This window comes from Corvus hawaiiensis, chromosome 2 (genome assembly GCF_020740725.1).
Source record: "Corvus hawaiiensis isolate bCorHaw1 chromosome 2, bCorHaw1.pri.cur, whole genome shotgun sequence".
Classification (NCBI taxonomy): domain Eukaryota; kingdom Metazoa; phylum Chordata; class Aves; order Passeriformes; family Corvidae; genus Corvus; species Corvus hawaiiensis.
Genome location: NC_063214.1, coordinates 120,868,720 through 120,890,870, shown reverse-complemented (window position 1 = coordinate 120,890,870; position 22,151 = coordinate 120,868,720). Strand labels below are relative to the sequence as shown.

At 43.3% G+C, this 22,151-nt stretch overlaps 2 protein-coding genes across 9 annotated transcripts in view; one reads left to right on the top strand and one right to left on the bottom strand.

Moving 5' to 3' along the window:
- Positions 1 to 1,313: 1,313 nt before the first annotated feature.
- LOC125319722 (phosphatidylinositol glycan anchor biosynthesis class P) lies at positions 1,314 to 5,716 on the bottom strand. 2 transcript variants are annotated; one of them, XM_048291222.1, is made up of 4 exons: positions 5,369 to 5,630; positions 4,319 to 4,391; positions 3,709 to 3,827; positions 2,817 to 3,472 (listed from the first exon to the last, which is right to left on the bottom strand). In XM_048291222.1, exons 1-4 carry the CDS (start codon positions 5,448 to 5,450, stop codon positions 3,342 to 3,344), a joined length of 405 nt encoding a protein of 134 aa, XP_048147179.1. In that variant the 5' UTR covers positions 5,451 to 5,630; the 3' UTR covers positions 2,817 to 3,341. The 2 variants fall into 2 exon arrangements, with proteins under 2 accessions (XP_048147188.1, XP_048147179.1); XM_048291231.1 differs by lacking the exons at positions 2,817 to 3,472; positions 3,709 to 3,827 and adding an exon at positions 1,314 to 1,503 and having other exon boundaries at positions 5,369 to 5,716.
- A 222-nt stretch (positions 5,717 to 5,938) lies between these two features.
- Positions 5,939 to 22,151, top strand: part of TTC3 (tetratricopeptide repeat domain 3) — a 43,039-nt gene continuing 26,826 nt past the window's right edge. For 2 of the 7 annotated variants that reach the window (XM_048291140.1, XM_048291132.1), the window contains exons 1-15: positions 5,939 to 5,961; positions 6,609 to 6,685; positions 9,059 to 9,104; positions 11,489 to 11,621; positions 12,126 to 12,210; positions 13,073 to 13,126; positions 13,963 to 14,086; positions 14,368 to 14,453; positions 14,684 to 14,778; positions 15,988 to 16,050; positions 16,449 to 16,503; positions 17,146 to 17,308; positions 17,400 to 17,445; positions 17,969 to 18,092; positions 18,946 to 19,000. In XM_048291140.1, coding sequence (XP_048147097.1) covers positions 6,620 to 6,685; positions 9,059 to 9,104; positions 11,489 to 11,621; positions 12,126 to 12,210; positions 13,073 to 13,126; positions 13,963 to 14,086; positions 14,368 to 14,453; positions 14,684 to 14,778; positions 15,988 to 16,050; positions 16,449 to 16,503; positions 17,146 to 17,308; positions 17,400 to 17,445; positions 17,969 to 18,092; positions 18,946 to 19,000 — 1,195 coding nt within the window. In that variant the 5' untranslated portion in view covers positions 5,939 to 5,961; positions 6,609 to 6,619. Of the gene's footprint in view, positions 5,962 to 6,604; positions 6,686 to 9,058; positions 9,105 to 11,460; positions 11,622 to 12,125; positions 12,211 to 13,072; positions 13,127 to 13,962; positions 14,087 to 14,367; positions 14,454 to 14,683; positions 14,779 to 15,987; positions 16,051 to 16,448; positions 16,504 to 17,145; positions 17,309 to 17,399; positions 17,446 to 17,968; positions 18,093 to 18,555; positions 18,726 to 18,945; positions 19,001 to 21,403; positions 21,706 to 22,151 lie in introns of those variants that run through there. The other 5 variants (XM_048291149.1, XM_048291158.1, XM_048291178.1 and 2 more) reach the window with 5 other exon arrangements.

Below are 22,151 nucleotides of genomic sequence, written 5' to 3'. Positions count from 1 at the left end.
CTAGCACAGATGTGTCCCAGGATAAACATTTAATATTACAGCTTTCTATTTTATATCAGAGGGGCTTGGGTTGTCCTTGCTCATTTTCTCCCCCTCCCCAACCAGAGTGGGGGACCAATTGACCAATGGACCAATCGAGCTGACAGCATTCCTTATGTGCCTAATAATTCTGGAATGGTCTGGACAATGCTTTGGGTAACAGCAAAAGTGTATTTCCTTAACTCAGGGAAAAGCACAGAATGGTTTGGGTTGGGAGAGACCTTAAAGCTCATCCCATCCCACCCCTGCCATGGCAGGGACACCTTCCACTGTCCCAGGCTGCTCCAAGCCCCAATGTCCAGCCTGGCCTTGGGCACTGCCAGGGATCCAGGGGCAGCCCCAGCTGCTCTGGGCACCCTGTGCCAGGGCCTGCCCACCCTGCCAGGGAACAATTCCTGCCCAGTCTCCCATCCAGCCCTGCCCTCTGGCACTGGGAAGCCATTCCCTGGCTCCTGGCCCTCCAGCCCTTGGGAATTGTCTCTCTCCAGCTTTCCTGCAGCTCCTTCAGGCCCTGCAAGGCCACACTGAGCTCAGCCCAAAGCTTCTCCTCTCCAGGCTGAACAATCCCAGCTCTCGCAGCCTTTCCTCCCAGCAGAGCTGCTCCAAGGACCCTTGGAGCATCTTCATGGTCCATGTTTTTACCACCCTTCCCTTTCCAGCTAAGATGAAAAGGAGAGAGAGACACAAATTTGGCAGCCACAGCTCTGTTCTTCCCTTTGGCACAGCCCCATTCCATTGGAATCCAGGCACCTCTGTTATTTTATCGTGACATATTCACACACAGATTCCTTCCAATCCCACCTGGGGGGATTCTGCCTCACAAGATGATGTTCACAGCAAGATGTGTAAAATCCCATCCATCTCCAACAGGATAAGAACCTGCAGGAGAATCCAAGAAGGGGAAGTTTCATCCCTGGGTTTATTCCAGCATGGACAATGCAGTTGATTGAACTCTCCTGGTTGTGCTACACCAATAAGTCAGAAAGGTGAAAATGAGGGCAAATTTAGGTTTTTGCCTTTTATTTATTTAGTTTCCCCTCAGTCTCTGAGAAGAATGGACACCTGATACCCAGGTATGTTTTGTAAAGAGAGGCACCACCGTTCAATCATGAGGGGGATTTTTTTTCCCTGAATACCTAAGGCAAAATTTATAGGAATCTGCAAACAAAATCTCCTCTCCTCTTTGCAGAGCTGTGTATCCTCTCTGCAATCACAGTCACCATGGATCCCCAGTTCTCCACAACACATATTTTAGCCCCCAAACCTCACATTACCTGGTTTTCTTTTGCTCACAGAGGCAATTTCTGAAGTGTCAAACGTGCCCAAGTTGAAGGAAAGGTCACCACGGTGCCTTGGAAGCAGCAGTGACAGAAAAGCAAAGATTGAGTTTCATGCCCGCAAGTTTTCCTTAAACAAACAGCCCCCTTGGCCTCCTCACTGTTGGTTTTCCCATAATTGTGGGGTCTGCAGAGAAATGAAATGGCAGATTCATCACTGATCCAATCTTTGCCCAAGGTTTACAGTCCTTTAATTTGTGTGCTCTCAGGGCTGGAGGGCATTTTCCAGTAGCTTTCCTTGATCCTGGAAGGATTTGGGCATCCTTAACAAGGGACTGAATTAATCCTTACATCAAATGATGCTGGGAACGTGGCCTTCACTTGTTGTCAGGTCTGAATTCCAAATGGAATTGCTCTCTTGGGAAGCAAAAGGGGTGGAAAACACACAGGGAAAAAAGAGATTACAGTCAATACTTCAATGTCTGTAACGTGATTAGAGAAGTGACAAAAGAGCAAACACATCTTCATGTCTGCTGGCCATCAAATCATGATTTTATGGGTGTGGCTGCCTAAATGTGAAAATTAAAATGAACAAAAGGACAGGATGGTGGCAGGGGTGAGAAACAACAGCAAATTAACCCCAAAACTTCATTAATAAGTCTAAAACTCCCCCACAAATCAGTATTGTTCTAATTTAGACACAAATTCAATTTTATACCATGCCCCCACACGCCAATACACCTAAAATGCAGCATTTCAGAGTGAAATGTTGAAAAGCACTTCTTCCTTCATTAAGGAGGTATTTTTCTCCCATCTAGAATACTGAACACGGAGATTTTTCCTTCAAATTCAGGCAGAAAACCCAACCAACTACAGATTTATATTCATACCAAAGTGATTATTAGCAGGTCTTATAACTTTCCAAATCAAGTGATGATCATTTTGATAGATTTCTAAAGGATTGGTATAAGATTTCTCACACAAGTTCTCAAAAAATTATTGTATTTTAATGAAATAATAACATTTTTAACTCAATTCTCTGCTGAAGTTGGTTACAGGCCTAATAAATAATGAGGTTCTATTCACTGGGCTTTATAATCAACCTAAATAATCTTGAGTCTTGCAGATAACTGAGTTTGTAACGCTTGGAAGAAAGGAAATAAATTTAAAAAAAAGTAAAATTGACTGTTTAAAAAACATCTGAACCACTTAACCTTGGGCTGTAACAACGTGGAGCTGTCAGTTCCTGTATTTCCAGCTATTTCCTTGAATTTAGTTTTCAGTATCCTTAAAAATAGTTTAAAAAAAGTAATTTCCAGACTTGTTTCAGCAAATCTTCACAACCCACCTTTATTATTTTTTGGTATTCTTGGGAATTCAGTAAATCTGATAATTTAAGCGGGTGGGGGACCAATGTATTTTGCTGAACAAAGAATTGTGTGAAGGCAGATGGACCATTACACACCTTAACCCAGGAGAAATCTCCCAGAACCACAGGAAAATGGTGAACATGGCAAAATTAGCCACATTTTATTAATATTTACAAAGGAAAACAGTGTATATACAATGCACACGCTTCCAGTTAATAACAAAAAAAGATCATCAAGTGTTTGACTGGCACATTTTCTCTCCCTGAATTCAAAGGGAAATAGAATTAAACTCTGTCCAAAAGCTGCTTCTTTCCCTCTCAGAGGGGAATTCCAAGCAGAAAGTAGCAGAACACTTTTAAACCCACAAGAATGACCAGATAAATTATTAGGACATAATTCTCATAGCAATGCAGGTGCATAATAATTATTACTAAATATATTTGTTATTATTATTATTCTTTTATATTATATTAATATACTTTATTACACACCTTACTAAAAGTGCACGAGAATAAAATGTGGTCATATCAATTTAATTAGAAATTCAGGGGGGAAAAAAAGCTACAAGAGTTGGGGGTTTTTAGCTTGGAGAGGTTTTAACTGTCCTCCTGTAACACTTTGATTAATCCTTTGTTCAACCAGATTTTCAGAACAACTATCTGCTATTGCAGATCCCTTTCTCAGGGAGGAAGAACATCCTGTTGACTTCACTGATGGGAATATCCCTCAGTGCTGGAATTGCCTCCTCTTGGAATTTCTTCTGCTGCTGCTTTTTTGCGTAGTTATCTACAAAAGATAAGGAGAACACCTCATGGCCTCCAGATCCTTTTCTCCCCAGAAATGTTATATAATGCAACACTGTCAATTCAGCTACTCTAAACGATGCTGAAAACCCCACCCTGCTCTCTTTCAGTACTTCTGAGCACTCAGATATTTAAAGGCTTAAAATTTGGGTTCTGCTCTCTATGGATTTCCAGAATTATCAGTGAAGGATCCAAATCTGAAATAAGCAGTACAATTACCTGTGACGGTGTGAGTGGAGTTGAGTGGAGCTGTGCTCATCATGTTAATCCCAAAAAGCAAAATATACCCAATTCCCACAGCCACCAGGAGGTAAACTGGCAAAGCAACTGCCCAGTATCTGAGGAAAAGTTCACACATTGTACATATCAGAATAGCAAATGCTTAATGATAAATCAGTTTTAACCTTGGTTTTGTATCTGTGAGGAATTTCTCCAAGAGGAAAAGAAACAACACCTCTGCCTATGGATCCTGCACTCTCCCAAGATTGATGACTCCACTGGAGCTACTGGTACAAACCATCAGACAAATTCCTTAAAGAAGGTGTTTATTTTTTGATAATGGCCTCAAGTTTACTGTGTTTCCATCAGCAAAATGCCAAATTTATCATAAAACATTTCAGTATTATTTATTTCACGACACAGTGAAACGTTTTCACCACAGCTACGTAAAAAAATGCTTCACAAGCACTGCAGCCCTTTACCATGAGGGAAAATTTGATTTAATGCAAGGCCACTATTTAGAAAAAAAAAAAAAAAGTTTTATTATTTAAAAATAATTAATGGTGTCTTAAACATATTCAAATTAAAGAGTTCAATTGGCTGAACTTACTTTTGAGGCCAGTATGTCAGTCCCAAGGAGAACAGCCAAGTCTCAGGAATATAAGCCCAGATAAGGTACAAAACTGCACAAGAGAATTAAAAAGCCACAATAAGACTGATGCTGTTTTACACTTCCTACATTTTGCTTTTACACTCTCTAAACCAAAATACCTCTCCCAAAAGATTGCAGGAGGTGCCTCTCACACAAATCCTGGTTACACAGGATCAGTTTTGTATTTGCTTTAACAGTTAAATTCTGATTTCCCACGGAGACAGACAAGAATTTATTCCAAGCTGAGCTGCAGAACAACAACAACAAAAAATTCCCAACAAATAAAAAACCCCAAACACCTCAATAAAAAGAGGCCAAAGGATGGAGATAATACTAAAGCAGAAAATGATCTCCCAGGGGTCATTTAACTGGAAGAAAACCAGGTGGAATTGCAGTGTTTGGATGGACTGTTCTAAAAAATTACTGAAAATTCTTCCTGATTCCTGCCAAGTTCATCATTTCCACGGCAACAAAACCAATACCCAGAAATCGTGCTCTGTAACAACAAACTGAGAGAAAAGTTTAACACAACTTGAGGGGAACTTGAGGTCAGCACCCAAACAGTGACACAAGAGACAGAACCACAGCAGCTTCCTGGGAGAGGAACTGAACCCAACTCCCTCTCATTTCTCACGGCCCGAGGGTGGCAAAGACTGACAGCAGGATCCTGGTTTATTGCTTGACTAAAGCGTATCTGCAGCACCTTTTCTTGTGTTCAGAAAGTGTTGTCTACCCTCTCAAACGTTGGTCCTGAGATGGATCCCCAGTGAAATGAAGAAGCCATCAACACCAGCAGAGAAAAACTGATAAACCCAAAAAATTCTCCATTGCTGTTGACCAGATTGACTCAATTTATTTTTCAGTATTTTGGTGGGGAAGGTAACACTACAGCGACCTACAGCGCTTAGTGAAGGTGAAAACGGATGTGATTCAAGTAACAAACTGATTCAAATGAGAATGCAGCAAAGCAACACTTCGGGGTGATGTACTCAGTTGCGGGATACTCACTGAAGCCAAACCACGATCCTAAAAAAAGCGCAAATCCATATATTGCCCTTTCTGGCAACGGGGCCGGAGAGTTTTCCACCATCCTCGGCTCTTCCCTTTAACTTCGTGGGGAGGGCAGAGAACGGCAGACGAGGCTATCAGAGATTTCCCGGGAAGTTGTGGGCGGACCCCCCTGTACTCCTGGGTGCTGGGCACCCTGGGTGCTCCCTCACCCTCCCTCCTTCTCTCCTCCGCCCGCAACCCCACCCCCCGCCGCCCGGCTCTGCGCCTTTGCTCTCCGGAGCCAGGGTGAGGGTGAGGGTGAGGAGGAGGAGGAGGAGGAGGAGGAGGAGGAGGAGGAGGAGGAGGAGGAGGAGGAGGAGGAGGAGGGTGGGGGAAGGGGAGGAAGGCGCTCCCTACCCCCGGTTCCGCATCCGCCTCCTCACCGCCCGCATCCGGCCGCGCGCGCGCGCAGGCGCACGGCCCGCGGATTGGACGCGTCCCGTGACGTCAGAGGGCGGCCGGCCAATGGGCGGTGCGGCCGGAGGGCGGGGCGCGGCGGGGCGGCGGGAGCGGCGGCGGCCGCGCGGCGGGAGCGGAGCGGAGCGGGAGCGGTGAGTGCGGGATGCGGGCAGGGATGGGTGGAGGGAGTGCGGAGTGCTCGCCCGCCTTCCCCCGCGCCTCGCCCAGCCCAGGACTCCCCGCTCGCCCGGTTTGTGTCCGGCAGGGTGACGGACGCGCCCCCGGTCCGCCCGAGGCGGAGCGCGGTACCGTGAGCCTGTCCGGGCTCTTGGAACACCGGCACGGACAGGGCTGTGCCGGCAGGATAAGACACATGAGCGGCGAGCCGAGGGGTTTCTGGGATCGGATGGCGGCGGAGGGGCAGCCCGGGAGCGGCTGGAACGGGGCGGGGACTGTCCCGGCGTGCTCGGCATCCCGGGATGCAGCCGTGATTCCGGAGGTGCGGCCGTGATTCTGGAGATGCTGCTCCCTGAGCTGCCAGGGAGAAAGTGCCTCAGGTGCCTGGCAGGGGTGAGGCAGCGCCCCGGGGTCCTGTCAGGGGTGTAGAACACAGTCGATGTCAGAAGCTGGGGTTAGGATTACTGTTTTCAGCATTAACCTCTGCTTTCACAAAGCCACAGCCTTCACAGAACCCAGGCAAAATGAGATTTAGTGATGTGATCATTTGAAGTATTGCACAGCACCTGTCATTTGCCTCTTGCCTTCCTCTCGTGTATTTCTCCTCTTCCCATCCTTTCAGGGTGATGTGCCATGGCTCTGTCCGATTCCGACCTTGTGACCTTGGCTCATCTTGGAGATCCATCCTACTTTGAACTGGTAAGTGCGTTTGGAAATAGATGGGAAACTTGCAGGATGTTCCAGGGGAATTTATACCTGGATCTGGCACTGGCACAGGGTGCCCAGAGAATCTTTGGCTGCAGCATCCCTGGCAGTGTCCAAGGCCAGGCTGGATAGGGTTTGGAGCAACCTGGGATAGTGGAAGGTGCCCCTGCCCATGGCATAGGGGTGGGATGAGATGATCTTTAAGGTCCTTTCCAACCCAAACCATTCTGGAATTCTCTGATTCTATGATCAGATCTACAGAGTCATTCACAATGTTGATTCAAGCTTCTCTTACAGGTACCTCACACTGTGCCTGATTCCCTTGCAAAAACCCCACAGTGGGGCAGAGCCCTGAGCCTGTGTGTCCCCACAGCAGGTGTCACTGACTGTGCCGCTGGGCCAGGGCAGGCACTGAGGTGCAGATCCTGTCAGCAGAACTTGCCCAACCTATTGGTCCTGTGGCCATTCCTGGGATGCTGCAGCTCAGCCTGACAGATTCTGTCCCTGTCACTGCAGGGCAATCAGCTCTTGGTTGGTGGGATTTCATTCAGCTCTGCACAGTGACTGCAGCATTGCCCCTTCTTTGTTCTTACCTCTTCCAATTTCATCCATTTCTTTGTGCTTCTTTAATCACAGGATGCCGGACTGGTTTGGGTTGGGAGGTGTGGGGGTCTCCTCCCCCTGCCCTGGGAGAGGGGCCCTGAGGGGTGGCACGGGATTTCCCTGCCCTGGGCAGCCTCGTTCCCATTGGTTGGTTCGTGTTCCCTGCACGGGAGGGACCCTCGGGCCCGGGGCTGTGAGGGTTCCTCAGCAGAGCCCCGGCCATGGCTGGGGAAATAAACAGCTCTGAAACATCTGTCAGAATCTGTCCACATCTGTTTCCTTTCCATGGGACTCCTGGTTTGATACATCGTGTTGCAGTATCTGCACTGTAACAGGGAGGGATCCTAAAGCCCATCCCATCCCACCCCTGCCATGGCAGGGACACCTCCCACTGTGCCAGGCTGCTCCCAGCCCCAATGTCCAGCCTGGCCTTGGGCACTGCCAGGGATCCAGGGGCAGCCCCAGCTGCTCTGGGCACCCTGTGCCAGGGCCTGCCCACCCTGCCAGGGAACAATTCCTGCCCAATCTCCCATCCAGCCCTGCCCTCTGGCACTGGGAAGCCATTCCCTGGGTCCTGTGGCTCCAGTTCCTGATGAATTTTCCCTCTCAGTTAGTGTTGTGCTTTTTCTGGATGAATTGTACTGCTCTTCTGCTTCTATACTTCCAAGAATACTTCCCTTGCCTATTTATTTTCCCCTTCTTGCTGTGCTTAAGGAATCTCAGAAATCCCTGTGCTAATCCATATTTGTACTGCTTGGAGAGCTCAGCAGGAATTATTTATCAGCGCTGTTGTGAAATCCAAGCTGTGGCTTATTGTCCTCCCCAAAGTACAATTCAAGTTATCTAACTTGAATTTCTTCTTTGTAAAGCTCTGCCTTTACAAGGGACTGGTGCCAGCAGAGCCATGATCCCATTCAGAATTTATTTATATCAGTCAAGAACTTTTTGGGTGTTTGCTGCTGCCAAAACAAAGCTCTGTAAGAGATGTCAGTTCTCTTTCAAGATGAGCTGACTTTGAAATCACAGCTGATTTTTTTCTTTTCCCTCTTTGTTATTGTGTGTCCTGGCCTGTTAAATGCTTCAATTTTGTAATTTAGAAGCAGCTCTGCATTTCTGTAAAATGATAAAGCAGAAATGATAATTGAGTTGCAGCATTTGCTGTGATACAGAGTGCTTATTAAAGGACACATTTACAATGTTTGTTAAAACAACAGACTTTGTAGGGATCTGTAAATCAGAATAAACCAGTTCTTCTTCAGCTTGAGGTGCTCAAATAGGGTTTAAACCCCTTAAAAGTAACGAGAAATACTAAATCAATTACTCCACTTATTTATGGCTTTATTGAAATATACCTAAACTGTCACAACTTCTTCAAAAATATTTACTATTTTTTTTAAAAAAGCTGTGTTACCTTCTTAAACCTTTAAGTTTAGTCAGGTAGTCTTGGACATGATTTTGCTGCCTGATTTTGGAGTTCTCAATTCCTAGAATCCTGTTCTAGTGTGATTAAAAATATTGTTTAAAGGAGTACAGCTTTTCCTGTCCCTTCATAACCATTAACCTGTGGACATTTTTTAATGCATATGCAGGTAAACAGAAGCTGTTTTTTCTCTAAACCATTTTGTTAAATAACTATAGCAAAAGGCTTTTTTTTTTTCTTTCTGCTATTGATTTCTTTGTTTGCTTTTTGGCTGCGCAGTAGAAGAAAAGGTAAATATCTAAATATATGACATGTAAATATGTAAATTGTGTGTTTATCTTTAGGGTCATGGAACCTTTGGACAGCCAGTGCTGCCTAATCGTAAAACAGGTATGGAAACAAAATCAATATTCTTCCATTCCTATTGCTTTGTGGATCTTTGCATTGCTATTTGATTTTATTTTTTTCCTTATTTTGCCTGAAAATGAGTTCATTGTTATTTCTGACCAGAAGCATTGTTATATTCGGGAACAATTCTCATCCTTTTCTCCTAATATAACTGAAATAATCAGTAATATTTACATGAATGCAGGCAATTAGTGCTGTGAGGATGGAGATTCAAGGCTTGTGCTTTTAGCAATGTAGGTCTAAAGACAGCTTCAAGTTGATATTTTTTTTTTGCAGGGAAGGTTTTGCAGTAATAATTAACCAAAAATTCCCAGTTACAGAAAAGCAGGTGGCTCAGGTTCTTCAGAATTGCATTTGCTGCACAAAGCTGTAATTTGTGGGAATAAACAGATCAAACCAGCTGTGCAAAGTGAATTTTTGTGTATTTTCACACCCTCAGGTGAGGCTGCTCTGCTCTGAGAGCACCTGAAACCCCTCCAAGAAACTTAATTCCCCTTTTCATTTCCTCCAGAGGAGCTGAATAGAGCCCTGAATCTCCGTGGCTTTGAGGACAAACCCTGATGGTTTTGTGCCCTGCTGCTCTGGGCAGCATTGCCCTGGTTTTATTGTCCTTGAGAATTGCAGGGATGCAGGTGGAAGAGGCTGATGTTTTCCCTGGAAAAGAACATTCCCTTCCAGCCCCTGAACAGCCCTTGTGAGTTCCTCATGTGCACAGAGGCTGCATTTATCAGTTTTTACATTCATTTCCTCATCTTTTTTCTCCTCTTCTTCCATTGTTTTCTCCTCTTCTTCCATTGTTTTTTCCTCTTCTCCCATTTTTTTTTCCTCTTCTCCCATTTTTTTTCCTCTTCTCCCATTTTTTTTTCTCTTCTCCCATTTTTTTTCCTCTTCTCCCATTTTTTTCTCTTCTCCCATTTTTTTTCCTCTTCTCCCATTTTTTTCTCCTCTTCTCCCATTTTTTTTCTCCTCTTCTCCCATTTTTTTTCTCCTCTTCTTCCATTTTTTTTCTCCTCTTCTTCCATTTTTTTTCTCTTCTTCCATTTTTTCTCTTCTTCTCCCATTTTTTTTCTCCTCCCATTTTTTTTCTCCTCTTCTTCCATTTTTTTTCTCTTCTTCTCCCATTTTTTTCTCTTCTCCCATTTTTCTTTTTTTTCTCTTCTTCTCCCTTTTTTTTCTCTTCTTCTCCCTTTTTTCCCTTCTTCTCCCTTTTTTTCCCTCTTCTCCCATTTTTTTCTCCTCTTCTTCCATTTTTTTTCTCCTCTTCTTCCATTTTTTTTCTCTTCTTCCATTTTTTCTCTTCTTCTCCCATTTTTTTTCTCCTCCCATTTTTTTTCTCCTCTTCTTCCATTTTTTTTCTCTTCTTCTCCCATTTTTTTCTCTTCTCCCATTTTTCTTTTTTTTCTCTTCTTCTCCCTTTTTTTTCTCTTCTTCTCCCTTTTTTCCCTTCTTCTCCCTTTTTTTCCCTCTTCTCCCATTTTTTTTTCCTCTTCTCCCATTTTTTTTTCCTCTTCTCCCATTTTTTTTCCTCTTCTCCCATTTTTTTTCCTCTTCTCCCATTTTTTTTCCTCTTCTCCCATTTTTTTTCCTCTTCTCCCATTTTTTTTTCTCCTCTTCTTCCATTTTTTTTCTCTTCTTCTCCCATTTTTTTCTCTTCTCCCATTTTTCTTTTTTTTCTCTTCTTCTCCCTTTTTTTTTCCCTTCTTCTCCCTTTTTTTCCTTCTTCTCCCATTTTTTTTTCTTCTTCTCCCATTTTTTTTTCTTCTCCCATTTTTTTTTCTTCTTCTCCCATTTTTTTTTCTTCTTCTCCCATTTTTTTCTCCTCCCATTTTTTTCTCCTCTTCTCCCTTTTTTTCCTCTTCTTCTCCCTTTTTTCTCTTCTCCCTTTTTTTTCCCTCTTCTCCCATTTTTTTCTCTTCTTCTCCCATTTTTCTCTTCTTCTCCCATTTTTTTCACTTCTCCCTTTTTTTTCTCTTCTTCTCCCATTTTTTTCTCTTCTTCTTCCATTTTTTCTCTTCTTCTTCCTTCCATTTTTTTTCTCTTCTTCCTTCCATTTTTTTTCTCTTCTTCCTTCCATTTTTTTTCTCTTCTTCCTTCCATTTTTTTTCTCTTCTTGCATTTTCATCTTAATTCAGAACCCAGGGATGCAAATACTTCCAGCAGATCCCTATCCTTAATTCCATCTGAATCCCCTCTCCCCCTTCCATTTCAAACCCCCCTCAAGTTGCCAGGTGAGTTGAGAGTGTTCAGATTTCCTTGTTTTGGTTCGTTAGGGATGCAGGCTGGAAATAATCAGTGCTTTTCATGTTTATTGGCACTTTGTAATGCCTGGACTGTGCAGTGTCATTCCCATTTTTTTCCCCTTGGAGGAGTTGATCCCTGTGAGGTGTGGTGCAGTCTGCCTGTGGAGAGATTAAGGGAATATTGCAACGTTATGAAAATCAGGATCTTTGGGACTCTGTTCTACACCACGGAAAGCGTTTCCTTTCTAGAAGAACGTGGGTGAGTATCCTCATTTTCCAAGGGGATTTCCTCCAAATCCTCCCACTTTTCTTTGTTGCCTGTGGAAGTTCCTTCTGTGATTCCAGCAGGGCTCACAGTGCTGCAGGGATGGTGGGGTTCCCAGTTGGGGCTGAGCTGGTCGAGGGCAGAAGTTCTTGAATTCATAGGAGAAAAATATTAAGGATGGGTTTCTGAAAGTTGGAGTCTTTGCGAGTCCAGAGTTTGGGATCTTTGGGAAGCTGGGAAGCTGAAGTTTGGGGGGTATTTCAGTATTTAAGAAGCCTGACATTTGAAAAGCACCACAACCTTTGCAGCTCTTCTTTTTTTTGATTATTATGAGTATTTTGATTATTATTAATACTTTTCTCCCTCCTCCTCTGAAGGGCTCGATTTGAATTTGTAAACATTCTCTTCCTTAGATCTAATCCCCCTAAATAGTCACAACTGAGACCCTGTAACACCTTGGTGTTTGTCTAAATTATAACTTGTTCTGTTTTCCCTCAGTGTGCAGTTCCTGGGCTGGAACATGAAGCCAATCTGTGAGCGCAATGTTTTGGAAGACCTTACTGATTCAATTAAAAAAGTTGCTGTAAGTCCTGTACTTTAACTTGATCTGAGTTTTCAAGTCTAATGAATTAATTCAATCTGACCCTTAAGCATCTTGGGATTATTTTTATTGCCTTTTGCTGGAGTGAAGACATTATTTGAGAACTGAGTTGCAGCTTTCTGGGAAGAAATTGTGGCCTAGGCTTGATTCCAGTTGGGATAACTGAGGAAATATTTGCAGTCAGCAATAAAGCTGATGGATGAATGACTTAAAGACTTTTTTCCCCCCCTCCTCACTTATTTTTCCCTCATTCAACACATGAGATTTTAAATTTGCTGTTGTTGCTGACTTCAAACGGAAGCGGAGCAGTGGGGAGGAGGAGATGAGGAATATTCTCAGCAGCTGAAGGGATTTGTTGTGGGGTTTTTTTTTTTTTTTTAATTAGGTAATGACATTTTTCTTATTTCATTCCTTGAAATCCCCTGCTCAACCCCAGCTACACTCTTCTGCACCACACCTCTGCTTTCCTCTTCCCACTCCCTCAGCCTTTTTCTCCTCCATGGAAAAGACTGGGTTTACATCCCAGAGTGAAATGGATTTGGAGGAGCAGATTTTGGGATGGTTTCTTTGGATGTCTCAGCTGGTCCTTGAGTATTCAGAGAGCTGCAGGAGTGGTTCAAGGGGCTGAATTTCCTAAGCAGACCTCACAGCACCCATGAATTCTCTTTTCCCATGCCAACATTTATTTTTCAACAGAAATCTGGAATGGACCAGAGCAACTGCCCCAGGGATAGGGAATTCCAGCAGAGCAGGAAATGTTACTGGGTTGAACCTGAGCAGACAGAAATTAGAATTACCACATCTTGAGAACTCAGTTTGTACTTGTTTTCTCTCCCTGCTCCAGAACATCCCACATTTCATCAGTGGCATCCTGAGGATTGGCAGTGGAATAGAAAATGTGAGTTTCCAGAATTGTTTGGAAGATTCCCTGGAACTGACACCTCCTCAGCCTGAAGTGCTGGGCATGGCAGAGGCAGAATGGGGTTGGGAGATTCCTTGATCCATTTTTTGTTGTTGTTTTTTTTTTTTTTTTTTAACAGAATTCAGTTTCTCGTAGAACAGAACCCGTTAAATTTTCCAGCTTGTAAACTTTGGGCTGTGAAGATCCCTGAATTTCCCTGTGTTTAATCACTTTTTTCCACACTTGGAATAAAGTCTGGGGCCTGCTGGATGTTCCGTGCAAGAGCTAAAAGACAAGCAGTGAATTTAAAAAACAACATTGCAGCTTGTAGCAGCAGTAGGAAAACCAGAATAAATACAATTGTGTGTCACTGCTGGATTATCCAGTTGCTGGATTTTTGGGGATATTTGTCTTAGTCATGTGGATTTTTATATTCTTTTTCAACTGTCATAAGAAGAAGTTTCTAAACCAAATTTTAGGGGGTTGATAGTATTTTTTTTAATCATTTCAGAAGTTTCTAAATCAAATTTTAGGGGTTTATAGTATTTTTTTAATCATTTCAGTCATCACAAAGACGTTTCTAAATCAAATTCTAGCATTTGAATGCTTCCCCTGCCTCCTGTTGCACGGCTGGTTTGATTCTTTGACTGTCCTGTGCTCGAGGTCTCCAGATATTTGTCTTTTTTTGCTGTTGTCAGTTCAAAAATCAGCAAAACCCTGAACAAATTCAGAGAGAAAGGACTCCAGCACTGCCCTCTGTTTACGAACACCTTGCTTTGTATATGAATGACCTTTTCTTGATTTTCTTTTCTTTTTTTTCCCATTTGAAACAGGGTTTCTTTCACCTTGCAGAGGCCGTGGATTGGGTCAGATGCGTGGGGGGTGCCAAGGTTCTGCAGGGCCTGGAGGAGCTTGGGGACTGTGGTCGGGTCAAACTTGCACTTGTTTTTGCTGAGTGTGAGTATGGACACCCCTGGAGGGGCCAGAAATGAGGAAAAATCACTTTGCTCTTAGAAACGGTGAAATAATTAACGTCATTATTTTCATTCTGGGCCTCTCCAGTAATAAGTAATTATTTTGGAATGCTCCTGTTGCCGGATTTGTTGCAGATCCTCACTTGTGTGTCAGGTTTTGCTGTCAGGCAGGAGCAGAGCAGGAGTTTTAGTGGCAGAGGATAAACCCTTAATGGCTCGGAGAAATTCCCTCACCCACTGGGTTTTCCTGGATTTTGTCTCCAGGGAAACGTTCCATCACCAGAGTGGCACTGGAAGATTGTGATTTAGTGGAAGAATTGAAAGCTGAGACCTCTGAGAGCTCCAGGAGGGTGAGAGAAGCTCTCTGAATGTGTTTGGGTTGGTTTTGGGGGTGGGCTTCTGATTATCAGGGATTGTAAAAATCCCCAAGTGATTAAAGAGAAATGTTTCAAAAGCTCGAGTGTTTCATTGTGCTGGCAGAAACAATTCCCTTTACCACACGAAATAATTACCTTTACCCTGCTGAATTCATTGAGTTTAACCCCACTGGGGGCTGAATTGTTTGTCCTTGCTCTCGCAGGAGAGTGAAGCCATGAAACAGAAAGGAAATGCTCAGTTTTCCCAAGGAGCCCTGAGCTGTGCCATTGTGTCCTACACCAAAGCCATCGAGTTTTGGTAAGAACTGAACTCGCCTTCTTCACGTTGATCCTCATTTTGGACAATTTTGCATCAGCCACTTTAATTAGAGGCCAAATGATGCCTAATTAAAGAAAAAACCCAACCCTATCACCCATTTTTCCCCCATTACTGCTGGGTTTTGTGCTTTTACTGCTCCTAAAGTCCTGTTGGGGTTTAAAATGACCCAAGAGCAAGGGGAACAAACCTGCAAGAAAGGGAATTATTTGGGGTGAACAACCACGGACAGCCACTGTGGGTGTCTTCCCTCGAAATACTCTTCCAAGTGGTGCAAATATTTATCAGCTATGATGCAAAAGGAATAAACACCAAAGATTTTGGCAGCTCTTAGGCTTTATTTCCTTTTGTAAGCCTTGTTCAATTTCTTCCCTAAAGGTGTTTCCTGAAAGGCTCTGGACACTTTCCTGGGAGAAGGAGATCAAATGGGAATTTTTAGGGCGTTTTCCCCCTCCCACAGGAATGTCAGCAGGGTTGGTGTGTTCACCACGGGTGTTGTGGTCATGAAAATGCTGATTTTACTCATCCTGGTGTCTATAAAATCCAGGGAAATGGATAAAATCCCGCTTCCCACAAAACCACGTTGTGCAGAGAGTTGGATTTTTCATTTTGAGGGCTGTGGGTTTATAACTGTACCCTGGAAAAAGGTTCAGCATTTTGGGTTTATTTATGCTCCCTTTTACCCAGACCGAGGTCTCATCGTGTACAATTCAATTTAATCAATTAATTCCTAATATTCTGTGACTAAATTCCCATAAAGGCCACGTGGCAGGATAGGTTTTGGTCTCAAATTCCAGCTGGTTTCAGCCTTCTTGGAAAATGGAGTCCCTCGTGTCAAGACCTTGAAGGGAGGAGCAGAATTCAGTGGAAAACACAGGAAATCCTGTGGCTGGTAAAGAGCAGAGGAGGTCATGTGATTTCCAGGAACTGCAGGGCTGAGCTGCTCTTGGAGAGTAGGCTGAGAAGAATCTGAATTAGTTGCAAGTTGCTTGAATGGGCCCAGATCTTACAAATGATCCCACAATTAAAATGAACTCTCCCAGCGAGAACCTGTAAATCCGTGGGGCTTTCTGTGTGTGCTGGGGCTGGAGTTTTTGCAGGCAGTTCTTGTGAAAACTTCATTTTTCTTCTCCTTAGGGCTTCCAGAAGTAATACCCACTATTAACTCTTCGTAATCTTATTTTTTTTAAGCCCTTTGAACCACCTCCTGTATGGAAACCGAGCTCTGTGCTTCATCCTCACCAGGCAGTACGAGTGAGTAACCCCTGAGGTGCTGGGCTGAGCTGCATTAAAACTCGGGCACATTTGTAAGAAAAGAGTCGTTTTAAAGCTAAAATACAGAATTATTTGTGTTTATGGGACTGCAGTTATTTGAGATCCATGGATTCTCCATCCCTGGAAGTGTCCCAAGGGTGGCACTTGGAGTACCTGGGACAGTGGAAGGTATCCCTGCCCATTTTGGGGTGGAACTCGGTGAACTTTAAGGTCCTTTCCCACCCAGACTATTCCATAATTCTATGAACTGCTGTTCTATTCAATTTTTATTTTCATATTCTACTTCTTCTATTTGTATTTATACTTTTTACACCAGCCTGTAGATTTTTCTGAGGTACAAATAATAAATCCCTCCTCTTTCCTCTCTCTCCTTCCAGGAGAGCTGCAGTTGATGGAAAAAGAGCCATTATTCTCAAGCCTGATTGGCCAAAGGTTGGTTTCTTACATGTTCCAAAAATGTCTTTTTTTGGCATTTTAAAGCAAGATGAGAACCCAGAGCTGATTTCTAATGAATGAACACAGAGCCCTGGGGACTGAGAATTCTGCCAAGTGCACAATTTTCTTGGGTTTTTGTATTTAAAATGTTATTTTGAGCTGCTTGTCAGTGTTGGTACAAGGTGCTTGGCATGTGTAAAGACAGAGAAAATGTTTATTATGCTGGGAGTTGTCACAGTGCTTCAAAAAGAATAAATGTAGATAGAATATATTCAAAAGTCCTGATTAATGGCCAGCAGGTGTTTCCCAATATTCTTGGCCTGAACGAGAGTAAATAACGGATACTTAGAAAATTGCAAAGTGGTTGAGATTAGGAGGAAAAAGCAAATTTGCTCTTTTCCAAAGCAGAGAAAGCAGGAAAAAAGCAAATTTGCTTTATTTCCAAAGCTCTTCCCAGTGATTTATCTCTGTTTCAGCGTGCTGAGCAGTTCAAAACTGATTATCCATCAGCAGAGAGCAGCTCCCTTCCTGGATGATACAAACTTTGACTTTTTGCTGCCTACTGCAGCTGCTTGGGACATAAATCCTTCTCTCAGCGGTGTGGGTGAAACCTCGAAATCCCCATTTCTGTCCCTGTAGGGTCACCACCACTACTGCAAAGCCCTGTCCCTGCTGGGCAAAGCTGAGGAGGCCCTGGAGGCCAACGAGAGAGCCCAGGAGCTCTGCAAGAAAAACCCTGGGGGGCTCAAGGAACTCATCCAGCAGCATGAAAAATTAAAGAAGACCCTGGAAGAAATCCACGGTAATTTTTTTGCTGACTGCAAAATTGGTACCTTTGCTTTGAAACCAGCTCAGTTTTTATTTTAATTCCTCCCTCATTTCATTTTCTGTAGGTACTAAACATCAACAGAAGGCAGGGAAGCCTCTGCTTGAGAAAAAGTAAGGAATTGGCAAGTTGGCTTTGCTTTTAATTTGGGGGTTTTTTTGTAAGTAGCAATGCTTACCATAACATTGAACTAATACATAATGTAGATATTGCATCAATTTTGTTGTCTTATCAGTAGATAAAAATGGAAGTAATAAATTGATAAGGAGTACAGAGGATTTCTAAGAACTAAATAAACTTACCTGGAGTATCCAAAGCAGCGTGGGCAGCAGGGCCAGGGTACTTTTAATTATTAATTGCCATTATTAATTATTTAATTTAAAAAACTAGAAATGTAATCATTCAATTGCAGTCCCTCTTGTAGAAAATGTGATTTTTTTGTTGTTGTTGCTGTATCTTTGCACAAGTTTGGATTGTGGAATTTGAAACTATAAAAATGACTGATGAAATCTTTTAAATACATTTATGGAATTACACCTCTGAGAGGGGTAAACTCCTTTATTTGTCCGTTTTTTCATGTTATACATGTGTTAAATATGGAGAAAAGGACAGGGATTCTCTCTTTTTACACACCAGAGACTGCACCTCTTCAAAATCTCCTTTAAAAAGCTCCCAAGAAAAGAAAGAAGTAGAAAAAGACAGGAAGAGAGCCCAGGCTGAGCCCAAACATCACCATGGTCCTCAAAAACGTGATGCCAAGGTACAGCTGGAATTGCAGGAACTCCTGCCTGGAATGTGGCACTCAGTGCTGTGCCTGGAATTCTGCAATTCTTTTAGCAATTGGGCACTTTTCCTGGGATAGGTCACTGCCAAACTGGGATTTAAAGGAGGTGGGAGGTGGTTGTTTGGAGGAGGAGATGGCCAGTGTCATGTTTTTACACGAATTACTGATCTAAAGAGATGATTTGTGACATTTTTGTTGTCCTCGCTGTTGTTCTTGTAAGATAATAAATCATAATTCATATATTCTGATTTAGCCTATGGATTGCACTATAAAAAAGCTGCATCATGCAGAAAATGCTGATGAATAATGTGAATTTATAGCTGGGCCAGGACAATTCCGGCAGAGCTGTGGGGAAGCTGTTTGTGCTCTCAGAGCAGGGGGAGGGCCCTGGGCAGTGACGTGGCCCTGGGAAAATGAAACCAGAGCAGGAGGGCAGGAGATGGAACTTTTGGAGCTTCTTGGCAGAGAAAAACAAGTTGGGAAAAGGCCTAGAAGTGCTCAGATTTATGTTCTCATGAAAACTCTCATCTGTTTTCATGCCATGAAAATCTCTCTGTAGGGCTGCAAGTTTGTGTTCCCTCAGGCTGAATGTTTCAGTGGAAAAGGCTGGTGTGTGTCAGATTTGTAGCTAATATCAACTGATAAGAACTTGAGGGGAAAATCATTACAAAAGCAACTTATTTTTCTTTACCTCTTGATTAAGAACATAATTCAGCACATTTTCATTTCTTTAGTTGCTGAAGGCTTGCTTTTTTTGGTTTTTTTGCTTTGTTTAAATCCAGTGAGGGCGACTGATTTGGGTTTTGTAATCTGATATTTTTGTCATCAGGTGACTGAGCCCCAGAGAACAGAAGGCAAAGTTTCCACGCTGGAGCAGCCTCCAAGTGAGTTTATTTTTGCTCTTTATCAAGTCAGAGCCACTTCTTCCTCTGCTGCTACTGTAATTAATAATTAGAAGTGCATTTCCTGTCATTTTCACAACAATAACCAATCATCTTTTACTTCTTTCTTAGACACTTCTGTAGTTGTGTCGTAAGTCCTTGATGCTTTAGTAATTTGAATCTCCTTGACATGGCTGAATTCAGGATTGAAACTGGAATTAAGAAGTAAAATCTGAGTCACAGGCTGGAAGTGCTTTCCTTCCCCCTGAGCCAGGATCTGAAAGGATTTAAATTTAACAGGAGTGTGTATTTCAGTGTTTACAATTAATTTGTGGTTAATAAAAGCTCCATCAGAAAATAATTCTGCAGGTAAAGAGGAAAGAGGCCATAAAATATTTGGCAGAGTAGATCTTTAGCGGCAGACTTTGCGAGTTTTAAGTGTGATTGATTGTTCATGTTTGGGGCTTTTTTTTGAATAAATAAATCATTTTATAGACAGAACTCCCACCCCCCAAATCTCCCCCAGTGCCAGAGTTACTTTTCTGCAGGGAAAGTGGAGTTCAGGCAGTTCTGAGCTTCAAAAGGAAATCTTTCCTTAAATTTTCCTTGGGATTTTTACCACCTGCTCTCACTTGTCTGAAGTCTTTGATGCCTGTTCCTTGGCATATTTAAATACCTGAGGAGGTGGCAAAGCACAGAGCACTTGAAAATCGGATTTCAGGGAACCACTGAAGGTGTATTAGAAAATCCTATTTTTCAGTGAGCAGTAGGAGAGGTGATCCTGCCCTTGTGAGCTTCGGACATCTGTGAGCGTCTTGAAGGATGAAAGGATTTCTTGGGAGATGGAAAATGCGGGGAAGGTTGCAAAGGAGAGCTCGAGATGTTTTTGTTGGAAAAGTGTTACGTGGGAGGATAATGGAGAAAAGAATGAAGACTTTCTTCTTCTGTGAAGACAGGCTGGGAGAGATGGGATTGCTCAGCCTGGAAAAGGTTTTGGGGAGACCTTAAAGCCCTTTCCAGTGCCTAAAGTGGCTCCAGGAGTGCTGGAGAGGAACTGGGGACAAGGCATGGAGGGCCAGGACCCAGGGAATGGCTTCCCAGTGCCAGAGGGCAGGGCTGGATGGGATATTGGGAAAAAATCCTTCCTTGTGAGGGTGTGGAACCCCTGGCTTTCTAAGTCCCTTCTCCAGGAGGAGTGTGGGCGTGACTGGATCCAGGTTAAGTGACAGACTTGGGCACTGGTTTCTGTCCAAGGATTTATTTGGGTGTAATCGATCCTTCCTATGAGTTTGTCCCTCAGGATTAAGGATGGCAAACCCAATATATTTATATAGGTAAAATAAATCCTGTATCTCACTTGGTGGTGATACCGATTAGAGTCAGGGATTTTAATCAGAGTTACCTATTACGCAATAGAAATGGTTATAACTGATATTTCAGTGCATTGTTTGTTTAAGCAATAGTTTAATAATGACTATTTTTTGGCCTGGAGAAGAGAAGGCTCCAGGTGGAGACCTTAAATCCCCTTCCAGGGCCTAAAGAGAGCTCCAAGAGAGCTGGAGAGGGACTTGGGACAAGGGATGGAGGGACAGACAGGATGAGGGGGAATGGCCTTGAGCTGAAGGAGGTGGTGCTGAAACCAGCTAGAAACAACCTTTGTAACCAAATCTGAAGCCTTAGAAAGCAGCCATTCCTTACCCTCAGTGCTGAACACATCCAGAGACTTCTACATCACTTCTGCTGGAATTCATTTCCGTGCATCCACCTCTTCCTGGGAGTCCCTTCGTGGCCCTGGAGGGTTGTCTGAAGGGGTCTCTGGGCTTGTATTCACTTGAGAGCCCCCGATATTCTGGGTTTCCTTTCCTCGAGCTCCTCTTTGGGCGTGTGCTGTTGTTTCTTGGTGCACAACTTTGCCACAACCCCCCCTGTGTTCCTCCCTGAGCAATCTGTTTCTCCCCAGTTCCCAGCTGTGTTCAGCATCCCCTGTGCCTCTCTGACATTCCTTTATCTCCTTTGCAAGGTGCTCTCTAAGCTCTTATCCAGCAGCTTCAGGGGAACTGAAAATTCCCCTTCTCCGTGTTGCCTGTCAGGACAGGATGAAACTGGGCATTAAAGTAGAAATTCTTCCCTGGGAGAGGGCTGAGACCCTGGCACAGAGAGGCTGGAGAAGGGTGGCTGATTTTCGGAGGAGTTGAGGAAGGAAGAGGGATAATGCTGGCAGAGATCTGACAGTCCTAGGCCAAAGACCACCACATGTGTTGGACACAGCAATTTCCAAAAACTCGTGCTCATCCCACGTTTTCTTCTTCATTTTCACTGCTTTGTTTTCGCTTTCTCTTCTCCCTTTCTCCTCCCCCTCGTTTTGCAGAGCAAAATATTTGATTTGAAGGGAGGAGGAGGAGGCTGCCAGTGACTGGCTGGCCCCAGTTTGCTGTGGGTGGGGAGGAAGAGCCTTTTTTTTTTTTTCCCTTTGCCTTTGTTCCCTGAACTTGCAGGAGTTTTAATGGAAAAGAACTTAATGCCACATTATATTATTGTAAAGCTATTGGCCTTTTTGATTTATTTTTCGTGCTACTTCCTATTTTTGGTCTTCGTGTACTGCTTCTTTGAGCTTGTGTATATTTTTATTAAATATCTTTGGTCACTCCTAATGGGAAGTGCTAGGAAAAGTAATACTACTTCTCCTAATATTTTTAAGTGTTGGTGGGGTAAGTAAATCATGTTTTCTGTGGAATTAATGTATTTCCTTAAGTATTTCGACTGTAAATCAGCTGGATTTGCTTGTTACCTTTATTCCGAAGCTTTTTTGTTTAATCTGAAAGCAGCATTTGAAGTTGGGTGTTGTAGGGGAGGAGTTGTTTCTATGGGAATTGTTTCTGGAGTAATTTTTGTTGAATGGCTTTTGAAATTAGATCATTCAGTGCAAAACCAATGCTGATTAATTTCTTCCTTTGCTGGTGAGGTGGTTTCTCTTCACTAAGGTTTTGTTGTGAATTAGATTGGTTCCTTAAGGAAAAGCAACACATAAAATGAAGAGAAGGTGAAATATCTCAGCCTCTGGATGGTTAAATGATGATGTGCTGGAGGTGTTTTCTGCTTCTCAGGAGGATTCTTGTTTCCCATCGTTTAAGTATCTCTATTCAGAGGAATTTGT

Excerpts from the sequence above, each read along its gene's own strand:
- LOC125319722 (XM_048291222.1), bottom strand. The coding sequence starts at position 5,450 with ATGGTGGAAAACTCTCCGGCCCCGTTGCCAGAAAGGGCAATATATGGA. Across the intron at positions 4,392-5,368 it reads AGGATCGTGGTTTGGCTTCA|TTTTGTACCTTATCTGGGCT; the intron begins GTGAGTATCCCG and ends TCTCTTGTGCAG. Across the intron at positions 3,828-4,318 it reads CTGACATACTGGCCTCAAAA|ATACTGGGCAGTTGCTTTGC; the intron begins GTAAGTTCAGCC and ends ACTTTTCCTCAG.